Consider the following 25,250-nt stretch of genomic DNA (forward strand, 5'->3'; position numbering starts at 1 on the left):
TCACTTTATAAATAACTAGCTGATGTACCCGTGCTTCGCTACGGGATTCTCAGAAAGACTGACTTTGTTGTTTTCCTAACTGAATTCAACATAGGTCATTACAAATACGTCAGTAGGAATGTAGCGATTGAAAGCAATGTTATCATATAAAATACCCGATCAAATGAAAAACCGCACACTTTCTCACTTTCAACGAACAGTACTACGGTGCCGATCTAAGAGTCCAAATTTCCAGAGCTGGAATAACCAGGTCGCAGACTGTCGTGAACACTCCTCTGTCATTATTCCGTTAAATATTCACACTACTCATTCCAATCAGTGGCTCAGAGTAGGGATTGTATAGCTCGAATACTATGATGAACCAGTGTGTTACGTACCAGATATATCAGAAAATGTATGAACCAGAGGAATGGCATGCTAAACAAGAAAGTTATCTTGCACCCCAGCTACTTCCCACCAATATACAGGCAGGCTGTTACAGTCGGTACGACCAGGCGAGTTGGCCGTGTGGTTAGGGGCGCGCAGCTGTGAGATTGCATCCGGGAGATAGTGGATTCGAACCCCACTGCCGACAACCCTGAAGATGGTATTCGGGAGATAGTGGGTTCGAGCCCGACTGTCGGCAGCCCTGACGATGGTTTTCCGTGGTTTCCCATTTTCACACCAGGAAAATGCCGGGACTGTACCTTAATTAAAGCCACGGCCGCTTCTTTCCACTTCCTTGACCTTTCCTATCCCATCGTCGCCATAAGACATATCGGTGTCGGTGGGACGTTAAGCAAAAAAATGGTATTCCGTGGTTTCCCATTTTCACACTATTCACACCAGGCTGTACCTTAAAGCCAAGGCCGCTTCCTTCACACCACTATTCATTTCCTATTCCATCGTCGCCATAAGACCTACCTGTGTCGGCGCGACGTCAAGCAAATAAAAAAACACTTCGGTACGCTGCAGTAATCCTATCTATCCTATCTATCGGGGATGAGAGGAAACAGAAGACAAAAAGCACATCACAACAAACAATGGTCAATGTAATGTTACTGTTGATAAAGTTTATAAGCTTTCTATATTGCAGGCCTTCACATTAGTTTTCTTTCGACTCTGTGATATTAGGGTGTCTTACAAAATTATTTATATCGTAGATTGTAGTTCCCTATTCTCAGACTTTACATACCGATTTTCACTAAATTCTGTTTACCCATTTTCTCGTTACTCGGCGCTGATATGGACTTAGTAACAAAAATCCAAATTCATGAATATCTCCGACTATATGCGGTACGGTAACAATCTATAAGTATAACTGATCAGAAATGTAATAACTTCTTACATAACTACTACTAATTTACGACATAACTAAAGTTAGGTTAGTTATGTAGTATTTATCGATACGACCACTAATAACATAAATAACTTATTTGAGAATTACATTTCAGACCTTCCCCTAAACTACCATTTCACTCAGCGTGAATAAAATAATTTGTAGCCTAGATTGCAGTGGTTCATCACCCGACGTTACATACCGATTTTCATTAAATTCTCTTCAGCCGTTTTATCGTGATGCGTGTACAGACAGACGGACAGACAGACAGACAGACAGACAGACAGACAGACAGACAGACAGACAGACAGACAGACAGACAGACAGACAAAACTCTTATTTTATATACAGTATATAGATGAGTGAGAAAGGACAACCGACCCGCAATTCATGGCGACAACTTCTTCTTGAGTGTACTTCCCCTGCGCAGGCGGGCTAAGCTGTGAATGACGATGAAATGGTTCAAAGATTATAACAAAAATATTTAATTCCTAAAGGTGATGCTATAAATAATTCCTCATTATAAGTATTTTTATTTTTTTTCACATTGACAGTAACAGGAACATTGTTGACGGTGATTGTGGATGCAAAGCAGGTCAATCGAAACGCTGTAAGGACATTGCTGCTTTGTGTTCCTTTATTAACTCCGAGAAGGACTCCTCCAAAACCACCATAGTGCAGCAATAGAAAAAATAAACCTAAGTGTGCTCGTAAGGATCTATATTCGAAAGGAGAGAAGATAGCAGAACTGTTGAAACCATACGTCCACGTTGCTGAACAAACAGAATCAACCACTTTCAATAAAACTTGTTTGTACCAACGAGTAAAAACATATTGAGTGTGCCCTCACTGATATGCTTAAAGCCGAATGGTAGAGTGAAAATTACGAGGTGACAAGTTCCATTCTACAAAAAGTTATAGATGATGCTGTAGAACGTAGCGAAATTGAGGATTTGATCTTGTGTCTGAACGAAGTACAAAATCAGAATACCCATGCAGTCCATAGGTGCTATTTTGTTACAAAAATGTCCACTGTTAAATTATGAATCAAACCCATGAATTATCTCGATTTCTTGCCTCAAGATGTGCAACTATTTTATATCGCAAATGAAACAGTTACAACAGAATAGATGTACAAAATTGCATTTGACACAAGGTTTCAGTATCGCTGTGCTGCGTGGTTCAAATAAAGAAAATTACGCTTATCTGCCAGCCAGCAAGCTGATCAGATTAAGACACTGAGAAGTGGTGATTATGATCAGCTTGCAAGGTCATTTCTAATTTCCACATCCCTTAACACACCTGCGATGAGGTAATGTAGGAACACTGAACAACTTGCGGTGGCTGAGTACTGCAAACTCAATGACTGTTTTGTAAAACAGGTGGGAGTGTGCATCAAAGTAGAGCACCCATTGCTGTGTTGAAGTCCAGACGGGATAGTATTTCATCCCAATGACTTTCTCTCCTGGAAATTAAGTGTCCTTTTTCGTGTAAAGGAAAGCCTATTATTCAAGAGAAACGGAGCAATGTACCGTATTTATATGTGACACAACAAGGTGAAATTATTATTAGAGATAGTCACGTCTACTACACCCAAGTGCAGATATCCGTGTATGTTTTGAACATCAACTTATGTGAACTGTTTGTATATTCTCCTAAAGGAAGTATCCCTGGGAAAATTTCAAGGCATGAGCAAATCATGTGTACTGCCATTCCCTTACTGGAAAGGTTTTATTTTCAGTATTATCTGCCATTAATTCGGAATATGTCGTTACGGGTACGGGTAGTGTCACATTGAGGGACACGTGTATGCACTTTTACCTTTTTATCTTGCTCACTGACGCACTTCAAAGTTTTCAATGCAGGGAACTAACAGTAACAAAGATACATTGTATTCGGTCCCAAACGCTATCAGCGGTTGAGGAGACATTGCTTTCTCTTTTTTGGCCAACGTTGAGAGGCTTACCATGCTGCAAAACCCACCTTATGTCTCATAATAAAACAGGATGAACACGAGGCTAGTTCATTTTAATTTGAAGAAGTTCCCTACAATAAATGTTAATGTCAATTCCTTGCTGGGAGATGAGTGAAAGTTTTGTTTACTTTTACTTTTACTCGTTCGACTCTCCATTCTTTCAGTTAACACCGTCATGGAACTAACTCGAGCGCTGGCTTTCAGCTTACCCCATCAAACGTTTTCTGAGGTAGTCGCAAGAGTGCACCACTCGCCATTCGCACGGTCCCTATACATGGGCACCAACGTTTCGGAGCATACATCTGGCAAGGATACCCTAGTTCCACTCAAGTATTGACTAATTAACTTAATCTTCTTCAGTCCTGGGTTCGAATTCAACACCTTTTCTAACTTGCATTTAATCTTCTCTCCAATTTCGCCTGGAGCGTAATTCAACGAAGATGCAGCTTTTTCAACGAGATCAAGTGATTCATGGAGGGGAGTACCAGAAGATTCTAAGCTCCAATGGCTTTCGGAAGTTTAGAAAAAATGTGCATGAATGAAATTCACATCTTGATAAACAGTAGCGGTTTCACACACACCTTTTGCATCACGGACACACGCAATATGTTCATCTTCAGGTTTTGTAACCACTTCTTTCACTTCATTAAAATGTTCCTGATAAAATGATACTGCAGATAACCATGTCCCCCACCTTGTCAGGACAGGTTCAGGTGGCAAAGGAACTTCAGGTAGACAATCTTTGTAGAGCTGGACACGATCTGGTGCTTTCAGAAACAGTTTCTTCCCACATCCAATTAAATTGTTAACAGCTGGAAACTGTGCGCGTATTTCTTCTGCAATGCGGTGTAATCCGTGCGCTAAACAGGTTACGTGTATGAGTTTTGGATAAAATACTTGGAGGGCCTTTGCTGCTTTCAACATATACGAAGCTGCATCTGTGAGTAGTACAAGCACTTTACAACAGTCAGTCTCAATTTCAGATGACCACAATAGTCGCAGAGAATCATTTACAAATCTTGCTATTGTGCTATGGTTGGTTTTCTCTAGTACTTTACAAGCAAGAAGATGTGGCTTACCGGGTTCGTCTGGATGTAATTTACCAACCACGAAATTTGCTATGTAACGGCCACACGAATCCGTTGTCTCATCCACCGATATCCAGACACAGTTCCTTCCGATATCAGAACGGATCAATTCCAGGGTAGATTCATATAGCGGAGGTAGGTAATTTTTCCTAAGAGTTTATTCATCTGTTATTTTTTGATTTACGCAATATTTCTCGAGAAATGATCGCAGAACTGGATTGTTTAATTTATTCCATGGAATGTTGCCGCATACGAAAGCCCTACAAAGATCATTTGAAAATGTATTAAGACTGCAGGACTTGGGCTTTACCTGTGTAAGAAGTAGTTGTTGTGGTTTGCTGTTCTTCTCCTCCTTTGCTTTAATATGTGCAGTTGTTTTTGAATGCTGTTCAAGCTGAAATTTCTTTTCACATTTCACTTCCGTTGAGCAAACTTGACAGTACACGATGACACCATCTGTTGAATAGTCCCTATTACCCGACACCCACTGATTTAGTAAATCTCTTCTGCTGCTCTTTTCCTTAGGCATTTTTTAAAAACTAACACTTTTAGAAATGAGATGCAGGGCACTAAAATGGAACGTAACTAGTGAACTGAAGATACTTCTGTCCTGACCAAGTGCCCAGCCCCCTGAGATTATTATCTGCTGTGGTAGAGACAGGAATTCAGGGAAGTCCAGCCTGCCTACCCACACCTAAGCTATCTGTTGCCATTGTCAATTGTGAAAGTAAAGTGCCGTTACACGGACAGTCGAAAATACCAACTAGCGAGGGATGCACATAAAATAGGCAACTAGCTAGGGGTGTACAAAACAGATTTATTTTAGTAGTTCTTGGAATTATCCTTAAATTCAGACATTATATACCGGAATATGCTGTTACGTCTAGAATATGCACTAACCCTCAAAATATGTCAAAATATGCAATTGCATATGCGCATATGCATTTTTAAAAAATCCGGGCTCTAGTAATCACGAAAACCCAACGGGCAGAGCCCCCATCTCCCCCCACCCGTGTAATTGGCAAAGAGGCAAAAGTATCACAATGCTACGTACCCAAGGTCTGATCTCCGTTGAAGAGGTTAGACAAGCTGAAGTAGGCCTGGTCTAAGTCGAACTGAAGTTTACCGTTCTTCGACACGGCGTACTTCTTCCCTTCTCTCTCCACCAAGTCGAAGTCGAAGGAATGTTTTGCTTTGTTTCCAACTGAAAAAATAAAAACACAAATACTGTGTATAAGGAGGCAATGCGATCATTATCGAAGACGTTTCCTGCTGCGAGCACATTTGCACATATGATCAGTTTATGAACACTAACTGACCAAAAGGCGCTAAGCACTTACAAAGAGCGATGGAACTCAAATGTAACAACACATTCTGAAAGATCATATGACCTTATTGCGATAATTACAAACCAATATAATGAACTTCTAAACTGCCAGTACGAGCATGCTACTGGTGCCATGTAAATAGGATGTAGACTCAGAGCTATCCACATAAATTCTGGGCCCTCTGAAATATCAAGATAGCAGGGCCCATCTTCCTCAACTATATCATTAAGTTGCAAATACACCTTTTACAATAATTGGTACACATATACATTATTTGAAACAAGTAAAATACAAAAAAAAAATATCACAATTGTTGTATAATAACTTTACGAGTTTGTAGAATTATATATCTATCATCAATAGCATTCTGAACTTTCTTACCTTGACAGTCTCAAAATCATTTTTAAAGTCTGATAAGTTTAGGCTTAATGATAGTTTATTTTCTACCTACAAACATTTTTGTAACGGGTCCTCGGTATCCCGAGGATAGTTGCCCAGTTGTACTTCCTATTAAAACAATAATCACCTCGATAGTATGCATATCGACAATGGGCCTAGTAGTGTCAAAAAATCACTTTAAGATCTTGACGTGGTGTTTTAGAATTTTCGTGATGCTGACATCGAGGGTGTTCCTAAATCTGTGTTCTCAGAGTCTGGTTTTGGTCATTAGTCGGCCTGTGGACATTGACTAACGTATAAGTTTGGTTTGCACAGCGCAAGGATAGTAGGCATAGCCTATCGTTTAGAGGTACAAAATTTGAGACAGGCCTAGGATTGACGTGTTGGCTTCAAAATTCGTGCAGAAGGTTGGAGGTGCTCTTCATTACTTCTTTCTGGGCTTTGCTCTTGAAAAAACGGTACCCATCTGATTCGAAGTCAGGCTCCAAGGCTAAATGGTTAGCGTGCTGCCCTTTGGTCACAGGTGTCCCGGGTTCGATTCCCGGCAGGGTCGGGAATTTTAACCATAATTGGTTAATTCCCATGGTACGGGGACTGGGTGTATGTGTCGTCTTCATCATCACGACGCGCAGGTCGTCTACGGGCGTCGAATCGAAAGACCTGCACCTGGCGAGCCGAAGACCCCGGAAATAAAAGCCATACACCATTTTATTTTTATTGCCTGATTCGAAAATGTTTTCCTCTGTGAAGCGGGTTTCTTGCCATTTTATTACAGATATCTTGTTTTCATGGAGGGGTTTGGTCAGTTGTTTCACATTACGGCTTGTGTGAGACAGTTTAATGTTGACGTATGCTAGAAAAGTCTTAGATTTGGGTCTGAGTTTTCGTGACTGTTTGGAGTTTCCGAGACTCTCCGACTCGTCTTCAGCATGACGTTGTAATTCGATCGGGATGCGTGCGTCGCATGTCAGCGACGGTGGATTCCTGCAGAGCGTTACCACCTGGAGTAATAGTTCGTTTCTGTTGTGTCATCATGCTTGTAAACTTGAATTTGATTTGGAGCAATTGCTCACTCCGAGTACTACCAGGATTGTTAGTCTTGGAAGGCTTTGATTTTTATTGAGGCATCTGTTTCACGGCCTAATGACAACCGTGCTCCTTTATCCGGGCTTGGGATCGGCAAAAGCAACTACTGAGCTACTAAGTTCACTCAGTAATTATTATTATTATTATTATTATTATTATTATTATTATTATTATTATTATTATTATTATTAGTTAGAGCCATTAAAGACCGCAAGATCTGAACTGTTTGTCTTCTTGCGGGCCCACCAGGTTTTCATCCTTTAGGAGTATGCTTTCTTCCATGTATCAGAATGGACATGCTTCAGTCGACGTGGGACTTCTTGATGAACCTGTCTAAGTTTGTGTCTTAGTGGTGCTGGGAGTTGAATGTCTGTTTCTGCGACTCCCTACTTCAAATGATCCTTATCGATCTCCACCAGTCAAGGATGAATCGTTTTTAGACTTCTGAAGTAGGATAACAAAAATTTTAAAGATTCTTTCAGCTGGCAATCTGAAGAGATAAGCGTAAAACGTTATTCTTTTCCGAATTACGCTTGATATCTTTTCGGTGTGGGGTGTATATTTCTAAGTTGCTCCGAAGTCTGCAAACAGCATCTTTGGAGCTGTGACCAAGAATTTTTCGGATAATCCTCTTTTCCTTAATTGCCAAAATCTCAAACAAGCTTTGTGTTTGAAGTGTTAAACATTGTGCCGCATATACTACTTCAGGTCTAATTACAGTTTGATAATGTCTATTTTTCTGCATTTCGAGAGACAGACCTTTTGTCATATATGGTTTGAGTGAGTCGAAAGGCTGTTTCAAACGTGTTGATACGTGTGAAGACTTCTCAGAATTATTATTATTATTATTATTATTATTATTATTATTATTATTATTATTATTATTATTATTAGAGCCTCCGTGACTCAGACGGCAGTGCGTCGGCCTCTCACGGCTGGATACAGTGATTCAAATCCCGGTCACTCCATGTGAGATTTGTGCTGGACAAAGCGGAGGCGTGACAGGTTTTTCTCCGGGTACTCCGGTTTTCTCTGTCATCTTTCATTCCAGCAACACTCTCCAGTCTCATTTCATAGTATCTATCAGTCATTAATAAATCACTTTGTGAGTGGCGACCCCATCGTACTAATAGCCTGTATATGATTCATTCATTAGATCCCTGACCCGGTCAATAACTGGAATACAGGTTGTAGGTTTTCATTATTATTATTATTATTATTATTAAGGCCGAGATCGGTGCGGCCGCAATAATGTCAGCGACAGATGATAATCGCGGCGGAGAGAAGACAATGTGGACGGAGCCGGTAGCGAGTAAAACAATCTACTAGATGAAGCTGAGAGCTAAATAACAATGCACCACGCACTCAGAATGATCTGAAAAGTGGACTACAAAAGAATCTTCCACGGGTCTTTATAAAAGCACAACTGGCGCACGCCAGTCAGTCTGGAGTCAGTCTCAAGTGAGTCAGCCTGAAATGCGTCGATCACGAGTGAAAGTAAGTATTACGACCCGTTCGTGAGTCCGTGACGAGTCATTCATCGGGAGTGCGTTCGTTGGACGACTGCGCGGAGCTAACGAGGCATGCTATTGCGGAAAGCTCTGGAACAACACTGCACTGTGAGAAGTCGTGTCGGGGACCGGAAGTTGAACGCGCCGTTGTGCAGTGTGTGTGTGTGTGTGTGTGTGTGTGTGACTGTGTCGAGTGAAAAAATCAAATGCCAGTGAACTTGTAAATAGTAGTTTATAGTAAAACACGCTACTTCTCTATGCTATAGGCCTAATTATAGTTTTAAGGACCACGATAAGCCGCCACTGTCTGCAGTTCATTCCACCTGGAAGTGAAACATACACAACTGTTCTTACCAAACGTGAAGTTGGAGACTCCATTTCCTTGGATGGGTAGGGACAAGATCTTGCCGGTGACTTCATAATTGCTGACTATCTGCAGTCTAGGAATTGAGTACTCACTCTCAACGTGCTGCTTGTCTAAGTCGACTCTGAAAAAAGAAAAGTGACAAATATAACACATTAATACCTCTAGCCTGGCATTTCATAGATTTTAGATCTACCGACGACGAGTATTCTTCTGAGCTGCTGGAGTAATACAATATATTCGTCCGTTAACCTAACAACACTTGTAGTTGTGGATGTAGAACACATCCACAGTATACTCTGCCTGTCATAAGAGGCGACTTAGAGAGGTAACTCCAGAGGGTTCTTAATTTCATAGTGTGGGTTGGCGACCATGGGCCCCTAACTCATTCTGGAACTGCGTCTACTTATTTGCACCAGCCTCCTTTTTTAATCTATCTTACGAGATCTATCTCGGCCAAATCTTGCTCTTTTACAGCCCCGACGGTATTACGTTGACGAGGCCTAAAGATTATTTCTGTTGCCCAGAACTTCACTTTGCGAAGGCGGACACGAGATGCTGTCAGTTGGTACAATTAATTTTATTCACATATATACACATATATACACAAATTAACACACACATAACCTTAATCACAGTATCAAAACACTTCACTTCGAGAATATCAACAAGACGCCATTATTAAGAACAACTTAATAACAGAGCACATGGACATTACTGTACAACCTTGAACACAAATAAAACAGTTGACTGCGTACGGACATGTCACTTCAATATGAAGACTGCGTTTACGGCATGTCAAATCAACAACTGTCTTCCAACAACTACCAATGACTAAGTTCAGTAACTCGCAGTAACTGACTTCAACGTCAAGATCGTCTCTTTATATTGAACCCTACTGGTCCACTATGAAGGATACCTACCTTCCTTACCTATCAGCAAAATTTCATGAGATCTGTCTCTTGGGTCGTATCGGGTTCTTCGTCACTTGCTGAGGTAAAGGTAGGGTTCAGTAATTCTAACCTATCTACTCAAATGAAAGGTCTGTTTAAAAAATATTCCTATTTATTCAAGTAGTCTCTGAAGAGTTAATCATTTACCACCGGTATCATTGGGATCCAATCGTGTCCACTGGACACCACAATCATTTTACACAGGAGGTCAGAACACTGGTGTGAACCTTTGACATAACTGCCTGATGGGCATCCTTATTAGAAGCCATTGTCTCAATTATTAATTAAAGAAAAGAAAGTCTGGAAATCCTTAGATTCGGCTTCTATGTGAGACTCCATGTACCATCATAGTGATTCTTTATGCTCTAGTCCTCGTAACACGAACTCTGGACTCTGGGTATAATTAAGGCAGTCCAATCGGTGTGTGCCACACAGTGGTTCTACGGCATGGACCCTTAATTGAATCGATGTGACCTGCGACTATGTCATGGACCGACATCTAAACTTCTAAGTCATTGTGGATGATGACCGCAAGGAAAATGATTCTACGGTGGCATATGGCCCTACTCTAAGTCACTGAGGTTGATGACCCCATGACCATCCAAGTTTCTAAGCTGAAGGCTAACACAATTAAGTTACATTGGTTGATGACCAAAGTTTCCACTTTACTAACCCCAGCACATTTACTGCTCCAGGAGAGGATACAAAGGTTCCCGTTATCCATAACCTCAAACTAGAAGGGCAACAGTTGTTAGCTCTAAGCTCAGCTAGCTTTGCCTTCTCCAGTTAACCGAGTACATAGTAAGCTGTGTGAACTCCAGGAACGATATGCCTCTCCAGAAGAGAAAGCCTCTTTTTCAAATAATAATAATAATAATAATAATAATAATAATAATAATAATAATAATAATAATAATAATAATAATAATAATAATAATAATAATAATAATAATAATTTATTTCAAATCTTAAGTTCTCAGAAGGAAACCATAATTTAATTTCATCGATTGTAAATGTTTTTGTGTAGTGGTTAATGTAATTAGCTGCCACCCCCGGAGACCTGCGTTCGATTCCCGGCTCTGCCACGAAATTCGAAAAGTGGTACGAGGGCTGGAACGGGGTCCACTCAGCCTCGGGAGGTCAGCTGAATAGAGGTGGGTTCGATTCCCACCACAGCTATCCTGGAAGTGGTTTTCCGTGGTTTCCACTTCTCCAGGCAAATGCCAGGATGATACCTAACTTAAGGCCACGGCCGCTTCCTTCCCTCTTCCTTGTCTATCCCTTCCAATCTTCCCATACCCCCACAAGGCTCCTGTTCAGCATAGCAGATGAGGCAGCCTGGGCGAAGTACCGGTCTTCCTCACCAGTTGTATCCCACGACCCAGAGTCTGAAGCTCCAGGACACTGCCCTTGAGGCGGTAGAGGTGGGATCCCTCGCTGTGTCTGAGGGAAAACCGACCTTGCAGGGTAAACCGATAAAGAAGAAGGAGAAGTAAATGTTTTAATCATGTATTTATTATCGTAGCAGAAATATCATTTACATAGTTCAATTATACATACTAAACTACACAACAAACTATATAACACAGATAAAAAGCACTTCACACCAATCTCGACCAGAACCTAGCAACAAGTGTATTCCGTGTTGCATAAAAAATATCATCTTCAATGCAGGGAGATGGGCACAATGAACACTAGAGCATAATTATGCTGCATAGTTTGTTCTTCGCCACAGTTACATTTGATGTTACTAAAGTCGATATAGCCCCATCTTGCTAGGCTGACTTTGGATCTGCCCACTCCTGTCCTCAGTTTGTTCAAGGGCTTCCAGACAGACAAGTTTTCTTGACATCAAGGTGGCAAACGTTCTGCACCTGTCATCTGTCCTGGGATGACGGGGACCTTGGCTTTCCAAAGCTGTACTCCTTCAGTCAGGTTATCCACTTATTTCCTCAGACGTTCGTAGGAAACTTTTCCTTGACTTCAGTCTCTGGGATGGAGGTGTATGTCCATGCAGGGGATGAGTACTTTGTTGCTCCATTCTAGCCCTCTCCTTGTCTGCAGCTACTTTCCTTCGAATACAAACTGGAGAAATCCCTGCAAGACAATAGAGCTTGTCAAGTGGAGTAGACTCTAAGCAGTTAGTCTCTAGCTTGCATGTCACGTTGAGGGCCACATCACCTGTCTGGCATGGGATGATGAATACCAAACAGGACATGCATATTCTCCGACGGAATAAGAAAGTGCCATTACAGATGTACTGAGGGTTTGCGGTTGACTACCCCACTATGGACCAGCCAATTTACGAAGTAGGTTATTCCTTGCCGACACTTTGAGTTTGCAATTCATGCAGTGCTTCTTGAATGTGAAAGTTCTGTCAAGGTATTTTGGAGTGTCACAGTTCCGTAATTTGATACCAGACCACACTATTTCGAGTTCCCGATGAGCTTCCTTGTGCTTCAGGTAGAATGCACACACCTGAGTTTCTGTAGGGTTAGGTTTCAACTGGTTTTCACTGCAATATCGTGACAGGCACTCAAGCGCATTAAATAGAGTTGCTTTCAACTGTGGCCAGGACAAAGTCATCAGCATACAGGAAGCTTCTGGTGTTCAAAAATACTGGCTGATCATTCGTGTAAATATTGAAAGGTAATGGAGCCAACACACTTCCTTGGAGTAGACCATTTTTTCTGTGTCCTCCAACAGCTACGCTGTCCTTGGAAGTCGACGAAAAACCTCTGGTTCTGGAGAAGCGTAGCGATAAGTCTAGTTAAACCATTATCGCTCGTCAGATTGTAGACCTTGTCTAGAACTATTTGATGGCTGACAGTATCATATCCTACTGAGAGATCCACAAAGACTGCACCTGTGATATTACGGGTTTCATATCCATTCTCTATAAACTGCGTTAGGTTCAGTAATTGTTCGGTACCGCTCTTGCCAGGACAAACCCACACTGTTGTGGTATTAGTAATGAGTCAATGGTAGGTAAAATGCGTTTTAAAATCAATCTTTCGAACAATTTGTAGAGGTGACACAGAAGCGCTGTAGGTCTGAAATCTTTATGTTTGTTACGTCCCATTAACTACTCTTACGGTTTTCGGAGACGCCGTGGTGCCAGAATTTATTCCCGCAGGAGTTCTTCAACGTACCAGTAAATCTACCGCCACGAGACTGACGCAGACTTGAGCACCTTCAAATGCCACCGGACTAAGCCAGGATCAAACCTGCCAAGCTGAGGTCGGAAGGCCAGCGCCTCAACCGTCTGAGCCACTCAGGAAATATGTAATAGTGAATGCATCCCTCTACATAGGTTTGGTGTCAGGAAATGCATTCGTCGTAAAACTGGGCCAAATCTACACTAAATACCAACCCCAAGTAGTTGGAAAAGAAGCCAAAATAATAATAATAATAATAATAATAATAATAATAATAATAATAATAATAATAATAATAATAATAGAAAGAAGAATAAGAACCGCATGGTATAACAGTTTCATCAGGTAGCACACAGGATTTGCCACCACAGCTCATTTACGACGTGAAGTTCAGAGTAACATACAGAATTATCCATCCTTCTCATATCTGACTACGTCTGTTGGATTCGAACCCACCTTTTTGGTATCCAGAGATCAACACCTCGCCGCTTATCTAGAGATGAAACTAATGACTAGCCGAGTTGGTTGGGTAGTTGTGAGCTTGCTCTCGAAGATGGTAGGTTCTAACCCCTCACTGTCGGCAGCCCTGAAGATGGTTTTCCGTCGTGTCTCATATTCACACCAGACAATGATAGGGCTGTACTTTAATTAAGGCCACGGTGACTTCTTTCCCAGTCCTAGCCTTATCCTATCCTATCGTCACCATAAGATCTGCCTGAGTAGATGCGGCGAAAAAACAAATCTATATATATTTAAAATAAGAGTTTTGTCTGTACATTGCTCAGAATTTGAAAAGAATTATATTCATGTATCGGTCATCTCCACAGTAACAAGGAAATGCACTTTTTACTTTTCCGTAATGTCTGTCTGTCTGTCTGTCTGTCTGTCTGTCTGTCTGTCTGTCTGTCTGTCTGTCTGTCTGTCTGTCTGTCTGTCTGTCTGTCTGTCTGTCTGTCTGTCTGTACACGCATCACGAGGAAACGGCTGAAGGGAATTTAATGAAAATCGGTATGTAAAGTCGGGGGATGAACCACTACAATCTAGCCTATAAATTATTTTGTTCACGCTGAGTGAAATGGTACTTTAGGGGAAGGCCTGAAATTTAATTCTCGAATATTTATATTATTAATGGTCCTATCGATAAATATTACATGACTAAAGTTATATAAAATTAAATTTCCGATCATTTATGTCTTCTACATTTTTACCGTACCGGGTATGATAACAGAGATATTCGTGAATTTGTTTTTGTTGCTATGTCCATATCAGCGCCAAGCCACGAGAAAATGGGTGAACAGAATTTAATGAAAATCGGTATATAGAGTCGGGGAATAAGAAACTACAATACAGTCTAAGCTATAAACAATTTTATTCACCCTGGATGAAAGTGTAGTTTAGGGGAAAGCATCAAATATTTAATTTTTAAGTACTTATGTTATTGGTCCTATTGAAAAGTACTACGTAACAAAAGTTAGAAGCAATACAATTTCCGATCATTTTGTTTCGTTCAGTTTTACCATACCGATTATTATAAGAGTGGTATTTCAGAGTCGGAAGAAAACTAAATGTGAAGGCCTACAATATCGAAAGCTCTTAAAATTGATCAACAATAACATTAATATTGACCGTTGTTTGTTGTGATGTTCTTTGTCACTTATGCTGCCACTGAACTCCGATAGATGGGTTTACTGCTGTGTACCGAGTATAAAAGCCCGACTGAATATTGGCAGGAAATAGCTGGGGAGTTAAAAAACTTTATTCTTTAGCATGCCATTCTTCTGGTTCATATATTTCCTGATACTGCTGGTACGTAACACACTTGTTCATCATACTATTCCAGCTATTCGATCCCTACTCTGCCGCGCTGTTTTGAATGAGCAATGTGCACATTTAAAGCAAAGGTTCACTTAGTAGTAGTAGTAGTATGACCTGGTCTCGAATTATAATTTAGGTCTATTCCAAATTATAGCACCACAATTCACCAAATAACTTAAAATTCAACCCTGAAAAGAGCTGTTTCTTAAGAAAAGCTTCTTCCTCTTCATCTTTATTAAATTATACATTCATTTTATTCCAAATTAGCAGTGAAGAGGGGGTTTCTCCTCTGGCTTGGAGGAAGAATTTGCCTCCAAGTCACATAGTTCTTTCCGCCGCCAGTGTTAGTGAATTGAGATTTTGCGATTCATCGGGTACTCCTAGGAAACAGATTAGCAAAAGAGCATAGTTTTTGGCCTGGGACTCTATTTGATAACCCCCCCTTCCCTGCCGCCGAAGAAAGACTAAGATTTTTCACGAATCACGGCTGTCTGCGGCTTGGTCATTCCAGCTCTGGAACTTTGGACTGTTAGATTATCAGCGTAGTACTGTTCATTAAAAGTGAGAAAATATGTGGTTTTTCATTTGAGTATTGCTTTTTTTTTTTTTCAAGTTGCTTTACGTCGCACCGACACAGGTAGGTCTTATCGCGACGATGGGAGAGGAAAGGGCTAGGAATGGGAAGGAAGCCGCCATGGCCTTAATTAAGGTACAGCCACGGCATTTGCCTGGTGTGAAAATGGGAAACCACGGAAAACCATCTTCAGGGCAGCCGACAGTGGGTTTCGGAGGTATTGCTTTTAATGGTGCTATTCCTACTGATGTCATTGTAATGACCTATGTTCATTTCAGTTGGGGAAAGTACTAAGAAAGTCTTTCTGAGGATTAAAAAGGCAGGTGGAGATTGAGTGCCTACAAATTATAATGAAAACTCCCCAACTTGATTGTGATTGATAGTAGCCTAGCGGACCTACCGTTACAATGATATATTCCTAACCCAGTCTCCTTATGAGAAAAGACGTTTGGTGACTTCCCCGTCGCGTTTCTACGGTAACATTAAGTGCTATGCAATTTAATAGTCTTGCTCACAACGTGTACACTAGCTAACCTACAATTCTGTATACAATGTAGAATTCCGTAGCGAAGCACGGGTACATCAGATAGTATTGTATAAATCTTGCTAACGGTTTAACGTCGCAATAACACATCGAAGGTTTTCGGCGACACAAAGATAGGAAACCGCTAGGAATGAGAAGGACGTAGCAGTGGTCCTAATAGAGGTAATAGAGGAAATCCGGTGTGAAAATCGGAAACCACGGAAAACCCTCTTCAGGGCTGCCGAGTGTGCAATTTGAATCCACTATCGCCCGGATGCAAACTCACCGCCAATCAGCCCGGCAAATATCGTGTGTGTACGATTGGGTCATCCTAAATTAAGTTTTTTAAAAATTTATTTTACCTGTCGCACCGACACAGATGGGTCTTATGGCGACGATGGGATAGGGAAGGCCTAGGAGTAGGAAGGAAGCGGCCGTGGCCTTAAATAAGGTACAGCCCCATCATTTGCCTGGTGTGAAAATGGGAAAACACGGAAAACCATCTTCAGGGATGCCGCCAGTGGGGTTCGAACTCACGATCTCCCGGATGCAAGCTCACAGCTGCGTGCGCCTAACCGCACGGCCAACCCGCCTGGTCTAAATAAGTTAGATCAGTGTTTTATTCGTAACAGTGTGTTGACGATTTACCCCGAACGCTGGTTTCATCCTCAACAGTTACGCTATCAGCTGTCATAGATGGCCTAGGCGTCGTTGAAGAGGCATACTAGGAATATGAGGAGTGAGGTGGTTTCCCGTTGCTTTCCTCACCGAGCAAGAAGTTGCTATAACATCTGAGTCTGTTAGCCCAGTGAAATGCACGCACCAACCGACCCTACGAGTGACATATTCAAACCGTACATATCAGGGACTGGCTTCATAGGGAATGACATTACTAGCATCGCTCATACCTCTGTCACTTTCATATCGTCAAAGCCAAGGATGAGACTGAAACGGGTCATTGAATGTAACAAATTAGTTCTAGTCCACACCAGAAGCCATAGTGCACTGTTTACACTAGGTCTCGCCAGTAAAGGCACAGGACTAGGTGATCGAGGAATAATTAAATGCCGGGCTGAGTGGCAGAAGGTTGAGGCGCCCTCCTTCTGACCCCAACGTGGCAGGTTCGATCCTGGCTTAGTCCGGTGGTATTTGAAGGTGCTCAAATACTTCAGTCTCGTGTCGGTAGATTTACTGGCACGTAAAAATTCCGGCACGGCTTCTCTAAAAACCGAAAAAGTACTTAATGGGACATAAAGCCAATAACATTATTATTATTAATAATTAAATCATTTACGCATATACTGTCTATTTTCTCCCTCCCAAGGATGGAACCCCAAATCTCTCTACACAAGCACTGTCTCGGTCATTTCCCTCATAGGCTTACTAGACTTCTTTCACTCTACTGAATAACGAGTTCTTGAGGAAAAAATCAACATAAACTTTCACCTTGACGAGGGAAGGTAGCCGTATGCAACAGCAGAATGATTCTCCGAAGGCCACTTGAAAAGAAAAAAGAAAAAAAAAACCATGGATGTTGAATGTTTTACACGATCGAAGGTTATTACACGCGTCATAATAATTCAAGGTATTTCGCTTTCCTCTGACCATGACTTCTCCCGTATTAATTGAGCTGTCCATGTTTACCTTATTGAATGTCTGCCAATTGTACGGTGTTGACTTGAATGCACTATTTGCGGAGGGTTTGGGGTGATAGCAAAGTGGCATCGTTACAGGCTTTTCACCAAGGTGGCTGTGGTTCGTATGGCAAAGTGATTTTTGATTTTATTTTTTTTCCTAGGGGATTTACGTCGCACCGACACAGATAGGTCTTATGGCGACGATGGGATAGGAAAGGCCTAGGAGTTGGAAGGAAGCGGCCGTGGCCTTAATTAAGGAACAGCCCCAGCATTTGCCTGGTGTGAAAATGGGAAACTACGGAAAACCATTTTCAGGACTGCCGATAGTGGGATTCGAACCTACTATCTCCCGGATGCAAGCTCACAGCCGCGCGCCTCTACGCGCACGGCCAACTCGCCCGGTGATTTTTGAAATGAACAGTCACGTCTCAGTGATTCAGATTCAACGTAAAATTGAAGGTCTCGTGGCTCGGGTTACGTTATCACACTTTTAATTATTTTCGTTATTTAATTATTATCATTAAGTTCAAACGTTTCAACAATTATTATTATTATTATTATTATTATTATTATTATTATTATTATTATTATTATTATTATTATTATTATTACAAGTTGCTTTACGTCGCACCGACACAGATAGGTCTTACAGCGACGATGGAACAGGAAAGGGCTAGGAGTGGGAAGGAAGCGACCGTGACCTTAGTTAAGGTGTGAAAATGGGAAAGCACGGAAAACCATCTTCAGGGCTGCCGACAGTGGGATTCGAAACCACTATCTCCCGAATATTGGATACTGGCCGCACTTAAGCGACTGCACCTATCGAGCTCGGCAGCTTATTATTATTATTATTATTATTATTATTATTATTATTATTATTATTATTATTATTATTATTATTATTATTATTATCTACAATCTGTTTTACATTGCACCGGCACAGTTGGGTCTTATGGCGATGATGGGATAGTCAAGGGCTAGGAGAGGGAAGGAAGCGACTGTGACCTTAGTTAAGGTACAGCCCTAGCATTTGCCTGCTGTAAAAATGAGAAACCAAGGAAAACCATCTTCAGGGCTGTCGAAAGTGGGGTTCGGACCCAATATCTCCCGAATGCAGGCTGGTAGCTACGTGAACCAAAGATGGTGGTGATTATTGTTTTAAGACGAAGTAAAACTAGGCAACCATCCTCCATATAACACCAATCAGAGAGGAAAAATATGGAAGAGATCCGACACTTCGACAACTGAAGGTATCGGCCAAAGGAAGACAAGGTCCACGAAGAGCGTACAAATGGAAGACTCCTTAGAATTCGCAAACCTGATATTGTTGGGGTCGAAAAGAACAAGAGTTGACCAAGTGAGATCGGATAGGACAGATTAAAGTGAGGGGTCTGACACAAGGCCAGGAATCAGCTCGGGGCCGCGTGGTCTCAACCCACGTTCCCGAGTTAAGAGGCCCTGGGGTGCTTTTTAGTCGCCTCTTGCGACAGACATGGGATACCATGGATGTTATTCTATCGCCACCACCCACACTGCGATACGTGACCCAAACCGCACAGCCAACTTGCTCGATCAACAATTATTAGGAAGGTGTACACAAATGTTTTTACACTTGTTCATAATATTCATCTATTAAAAAAAAGTGTGATTTGGTAGAACATGGTGATGTTCTTTCAAGAACGAAGGAAACGTTATTCTGTTTTTAATTAAATGGTACCTTCTTCAGGTATAATCTATAATTATTTTTATTTTTCAGGTATTATTTCATTTTATTAATCGTGCGTTAGTTTCGACAGACTGGAAACTTCACACTTATAGATCAACTAAGGCGAAACTGACACAGAATGGATTCCAGTACAACAAAATGAAACATTTTACCTTCACCACAGGAAAGTGGATTATTTTCATATTCCTCAGTAAATATTTAGTAAATGTCGACTGATATTTTCACTTCAGATATTACAAACTGATTTCACAGTCAAGAACGTGAATTTCAAGATGGGGCGTGGTTAATGCAGCGACTTAGCTCATGGCTTCCTATCAAGAAAAACGGATTCGTTGCAGTCTCAAAATATCCGAGAAATGTAGGTGGCTATATAAGTTACAGGAACTTTAAAAACAAACAATTCTTAAGTTTACTAGCTGGGTGCCGTACTTTGCTACGTTGAGGGTGAAATTATTATTAATATTATTATTATTATTATTATTATTATTATTATTATTATTATTATTATTCATGATATTTGAAAGTTTGTTTCGACTTTTTCGACGACCAGTTGCACAATCTACAAATGCCACTTGAGCAGTGAAACTGTCATGGGAAACGACGCCGAACAAATAATGACGTTGAAGGATGGTATAGTAAGTTCAACCGTCTGATTAAAAAAAGTCCTCGGCCCCGCTTCAAGGAGTTGGTATCTTGTTTGAAAACAGAATCTAAAACATTGATTTTCAAATCGGGATGGATATGAATCTCGAAGTATTGAGGATAAGAAAAAAATATTGCATTTTATATGAAAGAATGAAAGGGACTACAGCTAAATACGAGTAAACTCGAGACTTCGACTTTTTTCAGAATAATCTCTTACTTCATCATAACGGCAACATTCTGACGAAAATATTGTAAATATATTTTTACGAAAATATTGTAAATATTTTCATAGTAAAATTTGTAAATGGTCAAGGTTGTTCATATCTAACATATTTAAAAGAATGGAACCAGATGAACTTTGTAGGCCACAAGATTTTGCACATACGACAAAGCAATAGCTGCATGGGACTAGAGCTAACTTCGCACGGGTTCGTGGCATCCGCGGGCCTACTGACCCCTGTCGTATATGTTCGTATACGGCAGACAGACGTCAAGATTGAGGTACATTTCTTTAGAAGAAATCACCCCCCCCCCCCCCCCCGGTGTTAACAATGAACATTTTCACACCTTTTTGTACTACTTCATTCTCATTATTATGATAATACTGTATATACGCAGGGTGTTTTGAAGCTGTACTGCCATTGGAAATCAGGATATTTTGTGACTCGTCGTACAGGTAGCAAACTGGTTTGTTCAACTGTCCTCTGGATATTTTGAGACGGCACGGCGGATTTCAACCCCGGCTAATCACGGGCTGAAAATTTCTCCTCCAAAATTTCGACACTAAGTGCCTGGCCAAAACACAAAATTAGGCAGGGTGGTTCCAGTGCCCCGAAAACAATTGTACCTGGGATAAGTAGCAGAACGATTTATAAACATAAAACTCAGGAAAAGGATTTTTGTTGTTATTTGCGGCTGATAATAAACTTCAATTCTGTGGTTGAGAATAATGGAGTCCTTCATACCTAATACTGTCAATATTCGCATCTCTCAGTCCTGTGATCTCTACGTCTCTACTCGTCACGGTCAGACCATGATCGAACTTGACCTCAGGAATACGCATGGGATCAAGAGCTGGAAACTTGATCTTCGGATCACCTGAAACAGAAGGTGGACTCTCAGTCAACATAGAAATGAAACCAAGAATAGAAATACAAATAATATTTACAGTGGCGGTCAAAATAATAGTGCCACCTCTATTGACGGGATTAAGAACTAGGATATCTATTAGTTCGCAAGATCTCCACGAGTGCCGTGTTGTCAGTCCGTTTTAGACATCAGGGAAGACGTCGCTGCTATCTGTGGTCGTGCGAAAGGAAGCGTTTGAGCTAAACGTGCGAAAAGAGGCATAAAGGTAAGAAGCTTATGGGTCAAAATAATAGAGCCGTTTTACAGAAGTCCCGTTCAAATTGATTTTTTTGCAGTTGTTTTGGGGGCTAGCGATATTATTTGTCAACAAACCTGCACTCGATATTATTTTGTATGTAAATTAACGTTTGGTTTTGTTTACATTCTTCTAGATGGGCAGAGCAAAGCATACAAGTGATGATGAGCATATAGTAATATTCTGGATGTTCAAAAGTGGGATGTCCATGAATCAAATATCCAAAGATTTACACGTTTCGCGAAAACAAGTCCAGAACACAATTAGACTGGCAAAACAAACAAAGCCACCGGTGGAGAACAGGGGGCAACATCGTGTAACTACTCCTCGCGTAGACAGACTCATCACTAGGGAAGTAAAGAAAAACCCATTTTTGTCAACACCACGACTGAAAGCCATTTTGTTTAGCGACAAAAATGATGTTCAACCATCAAACTCAACGATTCAAAGACGACTGAGATCCACAAAACTGAATGGACGCATTGCGAGACAGAAGCCACATGTTTCAAAAGCTAATGTTCAGAAAAGGTTGACGTTCGCCCGGAGAAATGAACAAAAACCTAATATTTGGTGGAAGAACATCCTTTGGTCCGATGAATCCAAGTATAATAGGTTTCCCTCAGACGGAAAAGTCTATGTGCGCCGCCCACCAAACCAGGAATTTAATCCCAAGTACACTTTAAAAACTGTGAAATACGGTGGCGGAAGTGTTACGGTATGGGGATGTTTTTCATGGTACGGCATTGGCCCAATACACCGTATCAACGGCGTAATGAACGCACAAATGTACAAAGACATCTTGGCAAATGTGATGCTGCCTTATGCTGAAGAGGAAATGCTGCTGAAATGGAAATTTCAGCACGATAACGATCCAAACCATACTGCAAGGATCATAAGGCAGTTTTTTCAAGATCACCATATCGAAGTATTAGAGTGGCCACCTCAATTCCCTGACGCATCACCCATTGAGATCTTATGGGAGATCGTAGACAAGAGAATTGACCACTCAAAAGCTACATCTTTAGATGAACTGTGGGAAGAAATCCAGAGAGCCTGGTATATGATCAGCAGCGACGAATGCAGGCATTTAGTCGACTCTATGAGTAAGAGGTGCAGGGAAATCCTCAAAAATAAGTGTTACCCCACGAAGTACTAATGCACTCCTATGCAAAAATGACTGTTCCTGTAAATTTCATAAGACTGAGATCAAGTACATAATATTTGTGTCAATTGGCTCTATTTTTTTGACCCTGTGGTCTGGTATTCTTTTGAATATTATTGATTAGTTTGAGTTGTGTTATCTATATAACTGACTGTGGTACAATGTGACTCTGTTGTAATGGTTCCTGTACAACGTAAAATTTTGTTTCCATCATAGTACAAACATGTCTAGTAATAAATTTGCACTTTATTCCAAACCTTTGCCAGGTGGCTCTATTATTTTGACCACCACTGTATCTTCAAAATTACAATTCTGGATATATCATTTTTGTTATTTTTCTCATATTTGTAAGTATATAAATCTAGTCTTATATCTGACGTGGTTCACGAATAAAAGAGTTTAGTAAGTCTCCGATAAGCCTTTTGACGATCGACAAGGGTGATTTAGAACTTTTTGGTCATTCGGTTCTCTTCAATGCGTTTTCAGAAATTTTGTAGTAATTTATTGTCCATGTGTCGCGACATTTAACGAAAAAATGTTGTACTAATTCTCCACAGTATAAATTTCTCACGTGTTCACTATTTGGTAATATTTGCCGAATACATGTAGAAACCACTGAGTGAATCAAGTAACACCTCACACAATGTGTCCAGAACTATACTAATTGTTAGACACCTGGCACGGAGATTTTTGTACCTCGATATGGCACAAGCAGAGTCATCTCCGTGCAAGCCATGAAGGCCCTTGGAGGGGTGGAAGGTAAAGGCTTCCACTATCTATAACCTCGGCGCTTGGTGGGGTAGAGTGGTTAGCTCTACGCACGGCAGCCTTTGCACCCAGGAATTAACCTAGTACTCATTTTTGGACTAGGCTGAGTAAACCTCAGGGCCATTTTTTCCTCCGGAAGTGGAAATCTCGTTTTAAAATGTTTCGATTTCCTAACGAGGAATCGATCCACGTCCCTCCGGGTGAACCGAGCACGCTTTAACCGCCTCGGGCAGGTAACTTCTACCTCAAAATGGAGCAAGATCAAAACCGTTAGAATAGAATAGAATACTCCCATCCCCTAGTTCTGAAACTGAGGAGAGAGTAATCATTTTTTGTAACTTATAAAAAATTATTTATTTTATATAGGAATGGTTTTCCTTATTTTTTTAGCTTTACCATTACTTCATTAAAGATTATAATTAAGCCTAATAACTCTTTACTACCATTGTCCAAATTATCATTTTCAAAGCCGTTAGCGAAATATACTTTTTTTACTTTCTCGAATTTCCCATGTCACACTAGAATCAAATCCATCCTTGAGACCCCGTGACAGGGGCTATAGTTCCTCGCTATTAGAAAGTTAAACAGTGTTAACTCCACACTTCATGAATATAAAATTACTTACCACCAACGAGGTAAGGTAGCGCTTCTCGGCCATGTTGAATGATGCAGTCGTTCAAGTTCGGGTTATTCTTTGCACAGGTTTTGATGTACGGCGCTGAAACAGAAAAATGTTCTTGAAGTAACACTATTGTTACAAATAAAAATGCTATTAAACTACTAGTACGCAAGCCTGTCTTCGATAGTCGAAATTACTCTGCGAAAACTAATAGGAAATTTTTTGAAATGGCAATGTATCTTATGAATAAAACTTACACAGGGCCGTCGATAGTCGTAATTATTATTTAAGAAGTAACTCGAAATTTTAAATTAACATATTAGTATAATTATCTTATGTATAAAACTTTAGATGTTGCACATAAGGCATTTGAACAGAATTAGAACAGGTATTATACTATTTCCTTATAAACCATATTGAGTATAGTTGCAGATGGGAGTTGTACGTCTATAGATGTGCGGACTATTGAGAATGCTGTATGGAGTTGTCCATGCCTAAACACCGCTGTGGAGAGATCTATCCAAGCTCTATGTAAAGTTTGTCCCTTTGACTAATTGATTGTGACACGGGATATATTAGAGGAAATTGTCTCCGTTTAAGAACGAATGGTATAGGCTATCGGGATTAATAGGTGCTAAGTCTATTCTTGGAATAAAGCATTTCTTCCTGAAGCCGAGCTCCTCCGAATTTCTCTGGGAACTATTTTTTTTGTCACGAATAAAATTTACGACGCATCTAGCTTGTGAGGTGGCAAATCCGAAGGATGAATAGAATTCAGAAATTCAACAGGATAATATGATACTTCATTAACATCATCAGATGTACTAAGTTAATGTTATCGCACGTTATTTCGACCGAGGAAGTTGGCCGTGCGGTTAGGGTCGCAAAGCTGTGAAATCGAATTAGGGAAATAGGGGGTTCGTACCCCACTGCCGGCAACCCTGAAGTTGGTTTACCGTGGTTTCCCATTTTCACACCAGGCAAATTCTGTGGATGTACCTCAGTTAAGGCCACGGCACCTTCCTTTCAATCCTAACCGTTTCATATCCCGTCGTCGTCGTAAGACCTATCTGTGTTGATGCGACGTAGAACAAATTGTAAATGGTAGGTAGGTAAGGGTTATTCTACCCCAAGGCAGGTCCGAACCTCCGCAGAGGTGTTCCTGAGCCGGAGTTTACGTGCGGTAGGGTGGCCAGTTCCTTTCCGCTCCTCCATTC

General features: G+C 40.9%; 1 protein-coding gene across 1 annotated transcript in view; it reads right to left on the reverse strand.

The window, feature by feature from the left end:
* The window catches only part of LOC136875606 (protein takeout), a 49,672-nt gene that overhangs the window by 9,150 nt on the left and 15,272 nt on the right, over positions 1–25,250 (reverse strand). The window contains exons 2-5 of the mRNA XM_067149145.2: positions 24,040–24,132; positions 21,066–21,198; positions 9,060–9,193; positions 5,436–5,585 (exon numbers count right to left, since the gene is read on the reverse strand). Coding sequence (XP_067005246.2) covers positions 5,436–5,585; positions 9,060–9,193; positions 21,066–21,198; positions 24,040–24,132 — 510 coding nt within the window. The remainder of the gene's footprint in view (positions 1–5,435; positions 5,586–9,059; positions 9,194–21,065; positions 21,199–24,039; positions 24,133–25,250) is intronic.

This window comes from Anabrus simplex, chromosome 6, assembly GCF_040414725.1.
Source record: "Anabrus simplex isolate iqAnaSimp1 chromosome 6, ASM4041472v1, whole genome shotgun sequence".
In the NCBI taxonomy this organism is placed as follows: Eukaryota; Metazoa; Arthropoda; class Insecta; order Orthoptera; family Tettigoniidae; genus Anabrus; species Anabrus simplex.